The sequence below is a fragment of the Aspergillus steynii genome (genome assembly GCF_002849105.1).
Source record: "Aspergillus steynii IBT 23096 chromosome Unknown P170scaffold_8, whole genome shotgun sequence".
Taxonomy (NCBI): Eukaryota; Fungi; Ascomycota; class Eurotiomycetes; order Eurotiales; family Aspergillaceae; genus Aspergillus; species Aspergillus steynii.
The window spans coordinates 1,313,502-1,330,432 of record NW_020194405.1 but is presented as its reverse complement, the minus strand read 5'-3'; the positions used below and the strand labels follow the sequence as shown (position 1 = coordinate 1,330,432).

The 16,931-nt window shown below is 56.0% G+C and overlaps 5 protein-coding genes across 5 annotated transcripts; 1 reads left to right on the top strand and 4 right to left on the bottom strand.

The window, feature by feature from the left end:
- Nucleotides 1–502: 502 nt before the first annotated feature.
- On the bottom strand, nucleotides 503–1,156 carry P170DRAFT_440309 (dolichol phosphate-mannose biosynthesis regulatory protein). The gene is made up of 3 exons (XM_024850045.1): nucleotides 1,104–1,156; nucleotides 959–1,039; nucleotides 503–893 (listed from the first exon to the last, which is right to left on the bottom strand). Exons 1-3 carry the CDS (start codon nucleotides 1,104–1,106, stop codon nucleotides 708–710), a joined length of 270 nt encoding a protein of 89 aa, XP_024700470.1. The 5' UTR covers nucleotides 1,107–1,156; the 3' UTR covers nucleotides 503–707.
- A 128-nt stretch (nucleotides 1,157–1,284) lies between these two features.
- On the top strand, nucleotides 1,285–4,141 carry P170DRAFT_440308 (MIF4G-domain-containing protein). The gene has a single exon (XM_024850044.1). The coding sequence runs from the start codon at nucleotides 1,379–1,381 to the stop codon at nucleotides 3,998–4,000; it is 2,622 nt and encodes an 873-aa protein (XP_024700469.1). The 5' UTR covers nucleotides 1,285–1,378; the 3' UTR covers nucleotides 4,001–4,141.
- Nucleotides 4,142–4,396: 255 nt separating this feature from the next.
- Nucleotides 4,397–10,366, bottom strand: P170DRAFT_450167 (WD repeat-containing protein; the record flags this gene model as incomplete). Its single annotated transcript, XM_024851104.1, has 7 exons — nucleotides 4,397–5,140; nucleotides 5,363–6,117; nucleotides 6,809–6,908; nucleotides 6,972–7,228; nucleotides 7,284–7,717; nucleotides 7,835–10,105; nucleotides 10,209–10,366. The coding sequence occupies 7 exons, from the start codon at nucleotides 10,364–10,366 to the stop codon at nucleotides 4,397–4,399; spliced, it is 4,719 nt and encodes a 1,572-aa protein (XP_024700468.1).
- A 2,575-nt stretch (nucleotides 10,367–12,941) lies between these two features.
- Nucleotides 12,942–14,629, bottom strand: P170DRAFT_366602 (uncharacterized protein; the record flags this gene model as incomplete). Its single annotated transcript, XM_024844765.1, has 2 exons — nucleotides 12,942–14,293; nucleotides 14,578–14,629. 2 exons carry the CDS (start codon nucleotides 14,627–14,629, stop codon nucleotides 12,942–12,944), a joined length of 1,404 nt encoding a protein of 467 aa, XP_024700467.1.
- A 600-nt stretch (nucleotides 14,630–15,229) lies between these two features.
- P170DRAFT_366175 (6-phosphogluconolactonase) lies at nucleotides 15,230–16,030 on the bottom strand (the record flags this gene model as incomplete). Its single annotated transcript, XM_024844748.1, has 1 exon — nucleotides 15,230–16,030. The coding sequence occupies one exon, from the start codon at nucleotides 16,028–16,030 to the stop codon at nucleotides 15,230–15,232; it is 801 nt and encodes a 266-aa protein (XP_024700466.1).
- Between the last annotated feature and the right edge of the window lie 901 nt (nucleotides 16,031–16,931).

The following is a 16,931-nucleotide window of genomic DNA, read 5'->3' as shown; positions in this document are numbered from 1 at the left end:
ACACTGCAAACGCCCGTCTCGACCGGTCCCCGCCACGTGATCCGCCTCCGGGGCAGCCAAAGACCCGGCACCACTTGGCCGTGGGAGGCCTTCCAGAGCTGCAGTCCTGCAATCTGGCTGTCTGGCAGGCTTCCCAAGGTTTCGCACGTCGCGCATTCCATGGCTGCCCCGTCATGATCTTATTTATCAGGATTCCCCCGGCGTTAACCGCCACTCGCCATCGCTGGCCTTGGGCATGCACCCGGTCACGGGTCCTGGACAGCACAGCCCTCAGCTGTAAGGCCCCAACGTGTCATTGGCACGCTGCCACCGACGTGACTGAAACATGACGCCGGTGATCCGATCTCCTCGCGGTGGCCATCCGGTCGTCGCTGTAATCTTGGATGTCCCAGGAATGCTCCACTTCCCACCCCTCCAAAACGCGTGACCCCCCGAGCTTGTAATTTAGCTGCCGAATGACCGAAGCCTTCGTCATTCGGCTCGTCTCGCGGCTGGCCTTGCTTCGCTGGAGTAAACCTACATGGAAAAGACATCCCGATGAAGAAAAACGAAAGGGGCAAAAGAAGTATTGTTACAATCGGTACTGTAGGTATAATGACGACAACTCTGCCAGACAAACCGGTCTTCAGTTCCAACCCCTGAGGTGATGCTCCTTGACACACGTCCCCCTTTTATCTCCCGCAGTCTTTGCAGACAGTCGCAGAGGCTCAAGTCTTCTTCTTTGCGGCGGCTTTGGCCTTGGCGGCCTTCTTCTTGTTGCTGTTGATCATCACGATCCCGATAAAGGTACCAACCACGGCGGAGGCCAGAAGGGTGAGGAAAACGGGGATGCGAATAGCCCATACGCGGGGAGGGAACAGGTCGTGGAGCGGATGGCCAGGGTCAACGAACGGCTGGAAACAGGAGGGTCAGCAAAAGCCACGTATAGCCACGTAGAGTAAGGTAGTGAGTAGTGTACCATCAGAAGAGTCCATGCCGTGTAGTAGAGGAAGATCGCGGTAGCGACCAAGAGCATGGCGGATCCCACGAGTTGGCCCAGCTAGAGAGCGATTCAAGTCAGTTCATCAGAACCCATTGTCCGAACGGTCGGTGCGCAGCCCTACCATAGTGATTGATCGGAGATGATTCTGTTCGTACTCGCTGAGGACGGCCAGACGGTGCTTGCTTCATCCTGCGGCATCACTAACTGGCCGCCGTGGCAGCTTGGCCCGGGTCACGTGCGCCGGGCGACGCTAAGACTTTCCCTTCTTCCCTGCGCCGCCTCACAGCTTGACCGACGCAGACCACCAACGCCTTCGCGCCGTGTCGCCGGAGTCCAATCCCAGCTCACCGGAACCCAGGGGGAAACACAATTGTGCGGTGAAATTTACACCACAAGATGACGGATCCGGTCGTTTTGCAGTCGGCAGTGCGAGTGCCTACTCCTCCACCGGGCGCCTCGTACTCTCCCCAGCCTTCGGCATCTCGAAAACGCTCTCCGCCCTCTCGCTCCCCTTCGCCGAACCGTCGCCGGTCGCCGCCGGGTGATTCCGTCCAGGAGGATGGAGATGCGCCCCGTATCGATCCGGAGCGTGCCATAGAGAGAGAGCGCCAACTTGCGGAACGAGTGCGCCAGCATGAAAAGCAAGAGGCGGCACGGAAGCCGATGACGGAGGAAGAGAAGCAGGCATCGGCCAAAGCAGAATATGAGAAGCTCACGAACATGCGCTCGGGTGGTACCTACATCCCCCCGGCTCGATTGCGCGCGCTGCAGGCGCAGATCACGGACAAAAACAGCAAGGAATACCAGCGTATGGCATGGGAGGCTCTGAAAAAGTCGATCAATGGTCTGATCAACAAGGTCAACGTGTCGAATATCAAGTTTATCGTGCCAGAGCTGTTCGGAGAGAATCTGGTGCGCGGTCGGGGTCTATTCTGCAGAAGCATCATGAAGGCCCAGGCGGCAAGTTTGCCGTTCACCCCAATTTACGCGGCCATGGCGGCCATCGTCAACACGAAATTGCCCCAGGTGGGTGAGTTGCTGCTCAATCGTCTGATCGTGCAGTTCCGCAAGGCATTCAAGAGAAACGACAAGGCGGTCTGCATATCCTCGACGACGTTCATCGCGCATCTATGCAACCAACAGGTTGCGCACGAGATGCTGGCGGCTCAGATCCTTCTGCTGCTGCTTCACAAGCCCACGGACGACAGTGTGGAAATTGCCGTCGGACTTACCCGGGAGGTGGGACAACATCTGGAGGAGATGAGCAGCCCTATCGCCCTGGCCGTGTTTGATCAATTCCGCAATATTCTGCACGAGGCCGACATCGATAAGCGAGTGCAGTACATGATCGAGGTTCTGTTCCAGGTCCGCAAGGATCGGTACAAGGACAACCCGTCTGTCAAAGACGAGCTTGATCTGGTTGAGGAGGAAGACCAAATCACGCACCGCGTGGGCCTTGACGACGAGATCGAGACCCAGGACAGCCTCAACATCTTCAAATACGATGAGCAGTGGGAGGAACACGAAGATGCGTACAAAAGTCTCAAGGCAGAAATTCTTGGAGAAGGCAGTGACGAGGAGGACGAGGACGATTCCGACGAGAGCTCCGACGACGAATCAGACGAAGACCAGAAGATGGATATCAAAGACCAGAGCAACACCAACCTGGTCAACCTGCGACGAACGATCTACTTGACCATCATGTCCAGTATCGATTTCGAAGAATGCTGTCACAAATTGATGAAGATCTCGTTGCCGCCCGGCCTGGAGCCGGAACTCCCGTCCATGATCATCGAATGTTGCTCGCAAGAAAGAACTTACTCCAAATTCTACGGCCTCATCGGTGAGCGATTCTCGAAGATCAACCGCCTGTGGTCCGACCTCTTCGAAGCCGCGTTCGCCAAGTACTACGACACCATCCATCGCTACGAAACCAACCGGTTGCGCAACATTGCGCGTTTCTTCGGCCACATGCTTAGCAACGACGCCATCGGCTGGCATGTTATGTCGATCATCCACTTGAACGAGGAGGAGACGACGTCGAGCAGCCGTATCTTTATCAAGATTCTCTTCCAGGATCTCGGGGAGCACCTGGGCATGCCGAAGTTGCACGAACGCATGCGAGACGAAATCCTGCGTCCCAGTTTCGAGGGTCTGTTCCCGCTGGACAACCCGCGCAACACCCGCTTCTCCATCAACTACTTCACCAGTATCGGTTTCGGTCTGTTGACGGAGGACATGCGCGAATATCTGAAGAACCTTCCCAAACCCACCGTTCCTGCTCTCCCTGCGCGCGCCGCCAGCCCCGGATCGGACTCGGGCTCTGCCCGCTCTCACTCCACCTGTTCCACCTGCACCGGCCGTTCGCGCTCGCGCTCGCGCTCTTATTCCTACTCCCGCTCCCCTTCGCGCACCCGGGGCCGTGGGCGCTCGGTCAGCCGAGGACGATCTTACAGCCGCTCCGTCTCGGGCTCCTCGCGCCGGAGCTACAGCTACACCCCGTCGCGGTCCAGATCCCCCGTGTCGAAAAGCCGCCGACGCTCCGTCTCGGACAGTCGCTCTCGCACGCCACCCCGACGCAATCGCGCTCGATCCTACGATTCCCGCTCATCTCGGAGTGCGAGCCCATATCCGCCGCGCCGGTCGCCGTCTCGCTCGGTCTCGCCCCCTCGCATCCGCGGCTGCAAAGGCCGAAGCCCCTCGAGGTCCGCCTCGCGGTCTCTCTCCCCGCCCCGACGCAATCGAGGAGGCAGACGCTACTCATCGGTATCGCGATCGCCTCCGCCGGCTAGTAAACGCCGAGTCGCCAGCCCGTCTGCGTCGCGTTCGCCGCCCGCTCGCCGACCCCGGAAGGACTCGGTGTCCCGCTCTCGCTCTCCTCCGCCTCGGCATGGACGGGGAGGCAGAAGATACTCAGACTCGCGGTCTCCGTCCGCATCTCGCTCGCCTCCGCGTCGAAGCAACAAAAACCGATCCCGCAGCCCGCCCCGTCGGCCTCGTGCCGCCGATTATGCCTAGACTCGGCCGCGCAAAGATGATGAAGAGCGGCCGGTCGTTAGGTCTTGATGATTAGAAAGTTCAGTTTAATTCCGTTTTGTGGAAAGGAAAGGTCGATTGGGTTTGGGGCTTGGGGTTCTTTTTCTTTTTTTTTTTTTGTTTCCATCTGCCGGTGTACTTATACATTACTATCTGAGAGTCAGGAGAATAGTTGAGTTGACTAGAAAGGAACACTTCATGGTTTCATTATGCATTTCTTGTTTTTGGTTATCATCGTCTATATGTTTCTCCCGGGAGATTCTATCAACTAACTCTAGTTAAGGGTATCTTTTATCTTCTCTATCGTAAACCAAACCACCACGCCATATATATATAACCTCAACCCGCGTAACGACCTACTACTACCAATAGTAGTATCTACTGCTCCCCAGCCTCCCAAACACACCTCTCGCACTGACACAACCCACCCAGGGCACCTCTCGCCCACTCCCTCCTCTCCTTGACATCCAGCCCGATATCACAATAATGGTTCCAGATCTCCTGGTCAGCGCGGATGCCCTGCGCGGCGGCAGCGGTCTTCGGCATCTCCTCGAGCAGGCCGTCTGCGGTCTTGCGCGTCCACACGGGCCGCTCGTCGCTGGAGCGCGCGCGGAAGGTGATCTCGCCGCCCCACTCCCAGCGCACGTTCGGGTCGCACGAGTGGTTCGCCAGACACCAGAGCGGGTGCACGGCGCAGAGCTCGGGGCCGCCGTCCCACGTCGAGAGGCGGCCGGAGGCGGTGCCGCGGAACTTGGCGTACAGGGTGTTGAGGACCCAGGTGTCGTAGCGCGGGAGCGTGAGGTAGGGGTCGAGTTCCATTTCCTCGAGGATGCGCATGGGTTGGAGGACGTTGAGGTGGAAGGAGAAGGGGAGGGTGGCGGTTTCGTCGTCGTCGGCGGGGGAGGAGGAGGAGGAGGAGAGGTCCAGGTCGTGGAAGTCGCCCCAGATGTATTTGATCTCGGGGAGGTCGAGTGGGTGCACGTCCTGGGTGGCGGCCATGGCGATGGCGCGGCCTACTAGCAGGAGATACAGGTAGTCGGCCTTGTCCTTGGGGTCGGGGATGTCCTTGCCGATGGACTCGAGGCCGTCCATGAGGCCGCAGACGGCGCCGTGGTAGACCTCCTGGGCCATGTCGTGGCAGGCCTGGGAGCAGAAGATGGTGTCGTCGCAGCCGGTGCAGGCGACGGGGGGATTCTCGGAGGCGAGGTCCGGGAGAGGCGCGTTGCAGGCGTCGCAGAGATCGTCATGGAGACGGTTTGTCGCTGTGAGGAGGGAAGTCTCGTGCAGGAGGACGTCGCCGGGGGCGATGTCTTCTTTGGCGAAGAGGCCGAGTTGCACGGAGACCTCGTCGGGTTTAGGCGCGCCCTCTCCCTCCGTGGTGCCGTGTAGCAGGGGCAGAGCCACGGCTCTCACCTCACATTTCGGCGCGACATCCTTCAATCGTTCGTTCAGCAGTTGCAGGGTCTCGGGTGCCTTTCGATCCGGCTCGTGCTCGTTCCATGGATATAGAACCCTGCGGGCTCGGCCCTGGGCATTCAAGGCACTCGGGTCTACCTGCACCTCGCCGGTGGACTCGGATTGAGGCCGTCGAGAAACAAACACCTTCTTGATGATATCCATCTGCCCTCGAAGCGCCTTCACGTCCTCAGCATTATGCGAACCCTCAGAGGCATTCCCGAGCAAGGCGAGACCCCTCCCGCAGAACTCGTACGCATCGCGAAAACACCCACAACTGACCAAGCTCCGAACCAGCAATGTATATACACCTCCAATTATGGTATCGTACTCGTCTTGAGTTATAGGGACACCGTCTTCATCTTCGTCCTGGTCGTCCTCGTCATCATTGGCGTTTTCTTCCTGCTCCGCCTTCGTCTCGGTTGGATCAACCTTCTTCCTGGCGTGGAATTCACACCCATCAGGGTCAACCACCGACTCTAGTAATGACAGGGCCCGGTAGGCATCGGCAGAGGCGAGATCAGTGAACCCCAATCGCTCGTGAATTAACCCTCTTTCGTAGTGAAGGTGCGGATTGTGGGGGTCTGCGTAGAGTCTGGCGGTGGTTTCGCAGCGCCCCTGGAGAAGGTCCTGCATTCTGGAGGCTGTCGTAGAAAAAGGAGTCTTCAGGAATAGGGAATTGGCAATTGATCTACCTCTTAGTCTGGTGAAGGAATAGAAAGACAGCGACAGTTGGGAGTGGGGGGGAAATTAATCAAAGAAAAAAGAAAAAAAAATGCGGGGGACTGATAGGCTCACGTGAAGATAAGGGCGCGAAACAATTTGCTCTCCCTCGTTTTGACGGTGACTCTTCACCTCTTATCTACTCCAGTTTCCTCTACTTGGCCTGCGCTACAAAGGTCGTACAACTTGATCGTGGATTGTCATTCAGTCATTTTTTGTGAACTAATTAGCTTTCACAATCGTACTGCATATCCCCTCGCTTTTTTGGAAGGTCAACCATACACCAAAAACAGCCCAGGAAGCCAGGGAGAAAGGGCAAAGAAGAGAGAAGAGCAGAAAAGATCGAGAATTAAAAACATAGACTGGGGGATGCCAAAAGTCTATTTATAAAAACCAGAAAAGAACAGAAAGAAAGGAAAAGAAAAAAACCCCCTTCGTTATTACTCTCCCCAGCTATTCAAAAGGGGGATTTCTTGATTCATGTCATGAGGTCCTCGTCCGAGCATTCCGTTCGAAACACTCACTCCCTCACATTATCTGTGATCAAGTCAGATCGAATCCAAACACACGCACCCAACACGCTTTGAACTAACGAAAGAGCAAAAGGGATACTTACGTTGCAGTTATCTTCCAGGACGAAACTAGCGTTTTCAACCCCTCCGGCGTTCTGCTGACGCCGCAGATTGACAGCTAGTCGCGACAACATCTCGCGCTAAGATCCTCAATTGTCAGATAAAGTACTACCTCTTTGCAGCGGATACACATTCGAACTTACAGTGATGTATGCTTCACCCATCCCACCTTGCCGGTTGACATCATTCTGGCTCATGATCCGATAGCTGTCGTGAATACGCTTGCAGCTTCGAAGACCACCAATCCCCGAAACATTCGAGCCCAAAGTGTTGGCGTCATTGTCAGGATCCAGGATGTTAATGCCACGACGGGCATCTTCCTGCGCACGCCGGTCGGTCGAGAATATTTTGATGGTGTTGTCGATGCCCGATGCTGCAATCGTTGGTTCATATGGATGCCCTATAGTCGATTGTTAGCGCAACAGACGGCGCGCAAAGACCACGAGGGACTTTACCTTGCACCACATTGACAACTTCACTGTCACCTTCGAGAATATTGACCAATTTGGAAGATTTGCGGTCCCAGATAAACACGTGCCCAGAGTCGCTGCCGCTCACGACGTACTCGTCATCGAGCCCGAAATAGTTCACGTCTTTGACCGTTTTGACGTTGCAATGTCCTTGATAGACCCTCGTATGCGGCGAGCATGGAACATCGAGGCCGACACCCTCTCTTCTCGTTCGTCGGATGCCGTAACCTCGGAGCATTTGATCCTCCGCTTCCTCCGCTTCCAACTCTTCGTCGCTGTCGCGCGGAGAGCTGCCTGACGTTACTCCAAAATCGTCCAGCCCATCATCTTCATCGTCGTCTCCGTCCTCATCATCCTCATCCTCGTCCTCGGTATTGTCGTCCTCGTCATGGTTCTCTCGTTCAAAGAAGGCTCCGCTTCTTGGCATAGCATCGTCATCAACGGATGTTCCCCGAGTACTCTCTGACAAGGCGTCCGAAGAAACGAGGTTTTCGACCGTATCTCCGCTGGATCCAGAGTTTCTTTCAGGCGCTGACCGATCGGGGATCCGTGTGAGATTCACATCGCGAATTGGTTGCTCTTCGACGTTAGGATCGATATCTTCCTGGCTTCTCTCAACCTCTCCATCGTTTCCGGCCTCATCTTCAAGTGTCGTCCGTACACCGCCAAAAGCTCGGTTGACAAACTCGTAGTTCACGCCAGACCCAGCCTCCATCAGGATTCCTCGACAGACTTTGAAGGCCCAAAAGCCCCTCTCCACCGACCGGTTTGTATTCTGAGCATGAGGGGAGTCGTCGTTCTCGTTCTCGGATTCTATGTTCTCCGAGGTCATATTCCGCCGGTGGAGTGTATTTCGGAAAGCGGCCAGTATGTCGTGTTGTGTCGGACTAATAAAACGACTTCGGTCGTGTTCGAATCTCGATGCATCGACGTTCACCACAGGAGTGTCGCTCGCAAGCCCTTGCAAGTAGGGAAACAGTTCAGTCTCGATGGCCTTGTCGTCCGCAGTTTCAGAGAGGGGAAATCGTGCCTTATTCCGTCGATTGGCGGAGTCCCGCTTGAAGCCCGCAAGCAAAGCCTCACGGCCCCCTTCCACCCACAACAGGACGGCCTTGATAAAGTCGTAACAAAACTGGGATGATCTGTCGAGGGCATTGTACTCCCCCGGTGCTAACATAACCTGTTGGAAAAGTTCCATCGCGGGTTCTTGGTTTTCGGGATGATCCTGCACCCCGCCTCCCAGAACCCGCGCTAACGTTCCGGCGGCTTGGACGAATCTCCAGACCGTCTCGCGATTCCGACGCAGGGCTTGCTGCATACTCACCACCTCTGGGCTAGGGTTGAGAGGGTATCTCCACGTGCGCATGACCTCGTCCATCTGCGGCAGGTACGTGGAGGCCTGTGCCAGAGCATCGGAGAAAGATTCGGTGTACGGGGTCAAATCGGGTGCGGTTAAGGGCACGCTGTCTTCGCCCATGGAGTCGCCGAGTGAGAAAAGAGCCTTGCGAAGCTTCACGAGACCTTTTGCAATACGCATGCTGAGTCGCTGCGCATCGTTCAATACCGAGTACCTCGCCTGTTCGATTAAATCCGGTGGCGCCGACAAAGGGTCCGACAAATTAGGGAGCGCAATATCTTCCGACTCCCCATTCCCGTAGCGGACCCGAAAGGCTAGTTCGCCGTCGTCGTGATCGGTCTCATCATCCTCATCATTGCCGCTGTAGTCTACGCGAGGACGGGCTCGGGGCCAGCTGCCACTCGCATGCGATGGCAGCGAGGATCTGGCTTGCCGCTTACGCTTTCTGTTCTTGGAGCTTTGTCGTCGACTGGAATCGGACGATTCGTGGATTGTCTTTTGGCGCATGGACTCGGATTCCGCAGCATCGGGGCTACGAACCAGATCAAAGCTGTAAATATGGCCTCCAGACCAGCTGACGACCATCTCATTGGGGTTGGCATCGCTGATTTTACAGGCGGTGATGTCTCCGCCAGTGCGAGGACTCATGCGACGCTTGCCATCCGGGGCGAACTTTCGAACACATCTGGTCGCCTGGCCCATCAGTTCATCGTCACGGGGGCTGCCATTTGTCGAGGAAATACCGGGATCTCCAGCTTCGGTCTGCCGGTCGCGCCCGAGCATGCGCCGGTCGTGGAGGAAGCAATGGAGATGGGCACCGCCGAGGGCGATGTAGTGCGGCTGGGTCGGCGAACACGATATAGTGTTCAGGTCGAGTTGATGCCGCTTGTACGAGATCAACGGGGGCGGCGTGTTCGAATCGTCATGCACCACCCCCGGTCGATAGGCCATGGGGCCTTGGCCGCCCCGTGGTTTCGGGTAGGCGGAGGAAGGCTGTCGCAGGTCCCATTGGCGCACCTCACCATCTTCGGAACATGTGAGAAACAGGTACGGAGACGATTCGGTGACAATGCGCTTGACCCGGTCCGCGTGGCTGCGGTAGATGCGCGCGTTAGTGTTCCCCTCGTTCAGATAACGGGTGTTGGTGAAGAAGTTATTGAACCGGCGGCTTCGGGCCGACGAGGTGAACGCAGACGAGTCGTCGGCGGATCTGTTGTTGCTAGAGTACTCCAGGTCAAAGACGCGAACCTGATGGTCGCCTGCGCAGGTTACCAGGGTGCGGTCATTGGAGTGAGGCATGAACTTGACGGAGAAGATGTTCGCCCTGTGGCCCGTGGACACGGTGGTGCTCAGCGAGAAGGGCGCGCTGGTGGACTCGGGCTGGTAGGAGTAAATATTCAGGTGAAGATCATCCGAGCCCGAGGCGAGAAACTGGCCCGATCGCGACCATCTACAGAAGCAGGTCAGCGTGCTGAAGTCCCCCAGGCAAAAGGGGCGCGGAGACCGCACGCGATCGCACGGAGACCCGAAATGCGACCGGCAATCACACGTACGATAAAGCATTGACACAGCCCGTGTGGCCGCCCAGCTCGTTCACGATGTCCAGGTCGTCGACCCATTCCTTAGAACCATAGATGCTGCGAATACTGGAATAATGCGACGCGTATCCCGATTCCCGCCGCCAGATGCGGTCGTACAGCGAGTTCTTCATGGTGCAAGGCGTCAACGGGCGGGCGACAAATGGCGTACGTTCAGATTAGCGGGTTCGGGAACATTGCGCGCGATGAAGACTCTGTCGAACGGACTTCTTTCTGTTGCGAGTGACGTCAGTCCCATCCCGAAGGAAGAATCAACAGAAATTCAAAGGTTTAAAAAAGAGGGACGCCAGCACCCGAGATGTACTGTCGGTCAGGGCGCGCTAGACCAGAGAGACCAAAACAAAAAAAAGGAGAAAAAAAAAAAAAAAGGAAAAAAGAAGGGCACACGGAAAAAAGAGGAGATCGAATCTCTCTCACGAGACAATGCAGCGCAGCTCGAAGCGAAGCGATGAATCACAAGCGTAAGGGGGGTAGAAGGGAAGAGCACAGGCAGGTGTGAGATGGCAGAGCGAAAAGACCGCGGTAATAGTGCCGATCCGTCTGCCGGTGGATGCAGGTCTTTTTATTTTATTTGATTTTCTTATTTTCTGGTCTATACTCCCCGTCGGATGGGCAGGACGGTCGATGTTCTCCGGGGATCACAGAAAGCCTTACCGTTACGTGAGTTCGCAGAGAAATCCGACAGATCAAAAGTCGTGATCAAGAATGTCTTTGCTCTCAACTGAGGATGGATGGGAGGAGAAAGAGAAAGCGCGGAAGAGAAAGCGAAGAGCCAGAGCAGCCTGCAAGAGTCAGCCAGCCAGCGCCAGCGCGGGAGAACCAATTGCAGCGGGCAGCCCGCGGAGGGGGGGAAAGGAGAGACAAGAGCAGGAAAGGGAAGGCACGCTCCACTCGGTCCAGGCCTGAGTTTGACTGGTGACGCTGCGAAAACCTGGCTCGGGGCAGCGGTTGGTGCGAACAACCAGGATCCTTTCCACCTAATTTCTAATTCTACTGTATTCCCTCCGTACCGTTACCCTATCAAGGGAGCGACCACAAAGAGCGAAGAGGGGGGAGGGAGAGAAAAAAAGAAGAAAAAAAAAATCAGAGAGGGGCGGTGGCCACTGGAATCATGATCTATGAACCGGATCTTCCATCGAACAAGAGTCCAGAAGATCCCTCCCCGGGTGTCAACCGGCGTGAAGTGAAGTCCAAAGAACCACGTTTGCTCCATCGGGCGGGCCAAGACCTGCCGAATTGGGGCTGTCATAACTCATGATGCGTCCGTGTACAGACTACGGCCGAACGCCGCCTCGCTCTGCTCCAGAAGGGGCTCCCCCGGTGCAACGCAACTGGACTCTCACTTGCCACAGAACCGGATTCCGGGACCGCCACGACGGCCGTAGAACACGGAGGAGACTGGAGAGACGAGGCCGTATCGACGTTACGCCGGGAGTCTGAAAGGGTCGCGACTCGGCGATGCAGCAGGATGATCTAATCCTGAGGCCGTCATGATGTCACGACGCTAGTCTCCGTTGGGCAGTGATTAACTAAGGCGGCTGAGTCATCCCGCCCGGACAGCGGCCAGTATCAAGTCTGGGGTCAACGACCATGGGATGGCCCTTGGGAACTCGGATCTCCGAAAATTCGAAAAGTTCAGTGCGAACACCACCTCATGACTCATGGCCTGCGCTCGGCCGACTCGCGGCATCGCTTCTAGACCTTCACTTTCATTCTTACTGCCCTTTCTCGCCCTTGTACTTCTGTACCAGCCCGCGTATGGTCATTATCCACATACTAGTGCATTCAGTAGCATGATAACAGCAGAAACCGGTTCGGTTCAAGCACCAGCTCCTTTGGGATCCCGGATAATAGTAAAATAAAACAAAAATAAAAGTGAAAATTGAAAAGAAAAAAAAAAAAAAAAAAGTGGGCAGGATCCTGGCTGCCCGACTGGCATCTCGGGTCTGCGCTCGTGTCGCATTCAAGGGTCGTCTCGCCGTCCTCTCTCTCCTCACACACACACACTCTCTCTCTCTCTCTCCTCCGGCAAGGATCGAAATCCCAGACCGATAGTTTGGCACAACAGGAGAACACGCGGTCGGATGGACTGGCTGACAAACTGTCTCATGGAACCAGGGTCGACCAGAAAGAAGCAAACGGTCAAAAAACAGGATGTGGACGACTAGTGGCAGTAGATCGCCCCAATATTTCTATCCATCTGGTTCAATCAAACTGACCGCGCGGAAATGAAAAACTAGTTGGGACGGGACCCATGAAACTGCAAACGACAGGTTTTGCGTCCCAGTCTGAACTTGGAACCGGGTGCATTAGTTGATTTGGACGGCTTTTCCTTCCGTCTGTCTCGGGGGGTCCCTGAGTACTCCGGAGATGAGTTCCATGGGCGTTGGGAGAGAGAGACTGGCCCTGAGCATTCCTCTGTTTTGCCCCGTCTGTTTTTCTTCCCCCCTCCTCTTCCCTCCAATATCAGTTTGTCCTCAACTTGTGGCCCCTCTTTTTTTTCTGGAAAAATTTTTTTTTCTTTTCTTGGCTCTTCCTCGGGTGTCGGTGTATGTATCATGTAGACAGGGTGAATCACCGCTTCGGACGGTTTTGGTTTTTTCTCGGCCTGGCATGCTGGAGACACCGGTGTGCCATGTACGGCTCCATCTGCTGGGTGAAAATTGACTGCACAGCCTTCGGAGTATGCTATGACTTCAAGGACGTCTGTCTCCACATTCCCAGTTCCGAAGATCTTGTTTCGTGCGGTCTTGTTGCCATCAATTGTCGCGTGAGCTGACTAACCCACTGTCGCTCCGACCTTGTGATATCGGCCTCGATCTTACGGATGGCGTTCAGTTCGTCGACCATCAATTTGACCATCTCGTCCAAGCCCTTGGCCATTCGAAGGAGGGCGGAATTTTCCAGCCGCTCTACCTCCCCGTAGCCCAGAATGTCGAGGCTGTCTAGCCGCCTCGAGCATAGTTCCAACTGCATGGTCATGGCATACGCCTCCTCCTTCCAGGTCGGGTCAATGGGGTCGATGAACACGACGTGGCCAGAAACCCCGCCCTGCTCGAGCCGGTAATTCTTGATTTCTCTCGCCTTGTGAAACCAGTCCTCGAATCCCTGCACGGCCAATGTGTATCGGCCTGCCAAGCTATCATTTAAATCACACACCTCCTGCGTAACCTGAGACAGGATTCGGATTTGTTCCTCGAACCCTTGCCGCCCGTTGTGCTCCCGGGTATTCTTGAGCCAACCGCTCAATGCCTGTCCGTTCAGCCGCCGCTGGTGTTCCTTCTCTTCGACGACCATGGTCCGGTATCTTGCCGCGACCGAGTCGTATTTCGACCGCAGCTGCTCCTCGGCATGGTTTCGCCACTGGACATTCTGTTGGAGGGAAGACTGGTGCAAGAGACTAAGATGTAGCAGCTCGGTCTGCAGTGATGCAATCTCCGGCCAGGATGCCGGAATCAACGTAGGACCGCCGGACGACTGCGCGACTGCGGGCTTGTCAGCCGGTTTTCTTGGCGACAACTGCTGCTGGTATGTTGTGAATGTGGCTCTAGACCGTGGAGTAGTGGTAGCCGGCGAAGGCGGTTCGAGTTTTTTCGAGACCTGGCTGGGAGTCGTCGTGACCTGGCTACGATGTCGAATGTGGCCTCTTGCGGTCGCCGCAGACCCCGTCCCGGCGCTTGAGCTCGCCGGCTGCCTCAACGAAGTCGATCGGACAGGTCGTGGAGGAGGAGCCATGCTCGACTTCTTCGGTGACGTTGCACGGCCATTCTGGCTCGAAGGAGCGTCCGATTTCGAAGGGGAAGGCGGGCCTGGTGCGAACGTAGCTCTTTTCGGGGTGGTCAGGGTTGTAGAGCCCGTGGTGGCGGAAGGAGTCCTGACAGACGACGTAGGTTTGAGCGGACTGGGTCGAATCAAGCTTTGGCGTCGACTAATACCGGTCGGCCCGGCCGGTCGGTCCTGCTGTGCTGTTTTCTGGACAAGTTTGGTTTCTCGCTCGGGCAATCGACTGTCCTGCGGCTTGGGAATGCGTAGAGACGATGCTCTCGGGCGGCTTTCGTCACGAACGGGCAAAAGGCTCTTTGATTTGGTGCCATTGTCGCTCCCAGACGACGAGGGAGGATTCGAGGGTCCGGAGGAGGTCGTGGTCGAAGCGACCCTGGTTGTATTTGTGCGTCCGAGAGTCGATGGCTTTCAGATGCAAAAAGGTCAGCTCCTCCGGCGTAGAATCTCGTCAAGGCACAGTCGGCTAGCGACCGCCCTCTGGTCGCAAGGCTGGGGGAAATGACAGTGGGAAGGCAAGGGGGAGATGGTGGATACAGCCCACTCACCTGTTTACGGGGCTCACGGAGTGAAAGGGAACGCGTCGGAATGGGCATTGTTGCTGAGCATTCGGTCCTTCATTAGCCTGGTTAGTATCAGGAAAAGATACAGATCTGGAAGTCTGTCGTTGGAGATAGATTGAGTGGGAGGGCAACTAGCGGTCACTCGATCAACAGTTCAACCCGCCGCGTGGCGCTCGGGCGGAGTTTAAATGACCGCTCAGCGTTCGGTCATCCGCAAGTCGATCGCTTCTCCGTTCCCCACGAGAGCGCACCACGTTGGTCGGAACTATCAGGATGGCTTCATTACTCGGAACACGAACACAACGGATGCGCACTGATAATCATTACTCTCATTCAATTAGAAACGCCCGGGATACCAGCAGAATAATGATAACACAAACTTTTGGCAAGCACTTCTGAAGACGATCTCCGGACAACTTAGGTCATACATCAAGATGAAAATCAAATAGGACGGTCAAAGCCGGCGAGCCTAGAAAAAGCAAGGGCGGCTGTGGCACTATTTTCGCTTCATCGCGGCACTGCATATTAATGAGACTTGCGCAAGAAATTTCAGACAGAGCCTTTCGTATCATAATCGTCCCGCCAGGTATTTTAGCATTTCCATCCCGTGGGATGCTTAATTTCTCCGGTCCTTTACAGGCTTCCTCGTCGAGGGAAGGCGACTCCGTCCACCGCCGCGTGGTCGGTGAACCAGCTCACCTTCTCCCCGGCGCCCTGGTTGATCAGGGCCGAGGGAAGGCTGCGACCCTCCTCCGCATCGAAAATCTGCTTCATGATCTCCTTCTTTCCACCTCCAGTGGCCACGAAGGCGACGTTGACGGCGTGGGTGACGACCGGCAGAGTGAGCGTGATACGCTTGGGAGGAGGCTTGGGCGAATCGCTGATGGCAGCGACCCAGGAGTCCTTTTCGCGCAACAGCTCGTGGCCGGGGAAGAGACTGCAGGTGTGGCCATCCGGGCCGCAACCCAGAAGGATCAGGTCGAACACGGGCAGCTTGACGCTGTCCTTGGACGCGAAGATGCGCATGAGTTCCTCCTGGTACAGATCTGCCAGCTCTTGGGGATCTTCGTCGTTGACATGGGCCGGGTCGATGGTGTGCACACGGGGGGTGCCCAGTTCCGCCGGGATCTTGCTCAGCAGCTCATCCTTCAATAGGCGGTAGTTGCTGTCTTCGTGGTCGAGAGGCACGGCGCGTTCATCGGCGAAGAAAATGTCCCAGCTGGAAAACTGAGCGGTGTCTTCGGGAGTTCCGTTACCGGGAGCCAGGAGGGCTTTGGCGAGAACCGTAGGGAGGGAGCCCCCGGAGACCGCAATGCGGAAGGTCTCGTGGCGGCTCAGCGCGGCATTCTGGTTGCGGAGGACGTAAGGCCGTAATTGTTTGGCCAGCTCGTCATTGTTGGGGAAGCTGTAGAGGTTGGGCGCTGGGCTGGCCATGATGGATGAGAATTTGGACTGTGGGATCGAAATTCTTGGAAGGAGGCAGATGCCAGAGATGGGGTTGAAAGGGGGAAGAGGGAAAAAAGCGGCTTCAGAGACTGAAGGAGGGGAGCGAGAAAGAGAAAGGGAGAGGGAGAGAATAATGACGGTCAACAGCTGTGAGGTAAGGTGGGGTGGCGGGGCAGAGGCCGAGTAGGTCGCAAGGCACCGTCACGACTTGCTGTCTCCTTAGGAGTAGAGTCCTCTTAGAGTAAAATAGTCTCGGTAGTAGAGGCTGGGAAATTCACAGTAGATCGCCTACTGGCTTCCTCGTGGTTTCGGAGAACCAATCCACTCGCCCAGAACAATTAGGCAAGTATTCGCCAGGTAAGCGTGCCTTTTCCGTTCCTGCCGAGATTCCAACCCACCGGTGCAATCGGTGATTTCAGTCAGGGATCAACCACACGGGTCAGACTGGGTTCGGTGATATTTGCAAACGAGAAAAGAACGTCTCCTCTGCTTTGTCTCCAGGTCTCTGTTGAAGGCGTGTTCTGTGGGCGGGGGAGACCGAAAGCTGGTTGAACTGACATCGCCATGAGGGCATGACGTCGTCATGTCGACTAAATTCGCAAGGGGAAAGAAAGCCAAGCTGATAATGGATGATAAGAAGCACCTCTTCGAGTTCAGGGAAGGGAACAGAAGGTGTCGACTCTAGATTTGTTTTTATTTTCTTGTTTTCACTGTACACCCTCTAAATTCGTTTTTTCCTTCCTTCTCCCCCGGATATCTCCCTAATCCTCTCCCAGCGTGTCGGCAATGGCGTGGTTTTGTAACGAAAGGTCCCCTTAACCAGCCGACATGTGCGATGATGTCAGCGGTGCCGTTCCCTTCCTCGTCATTCAGTCCTCGTTTCCTCCTC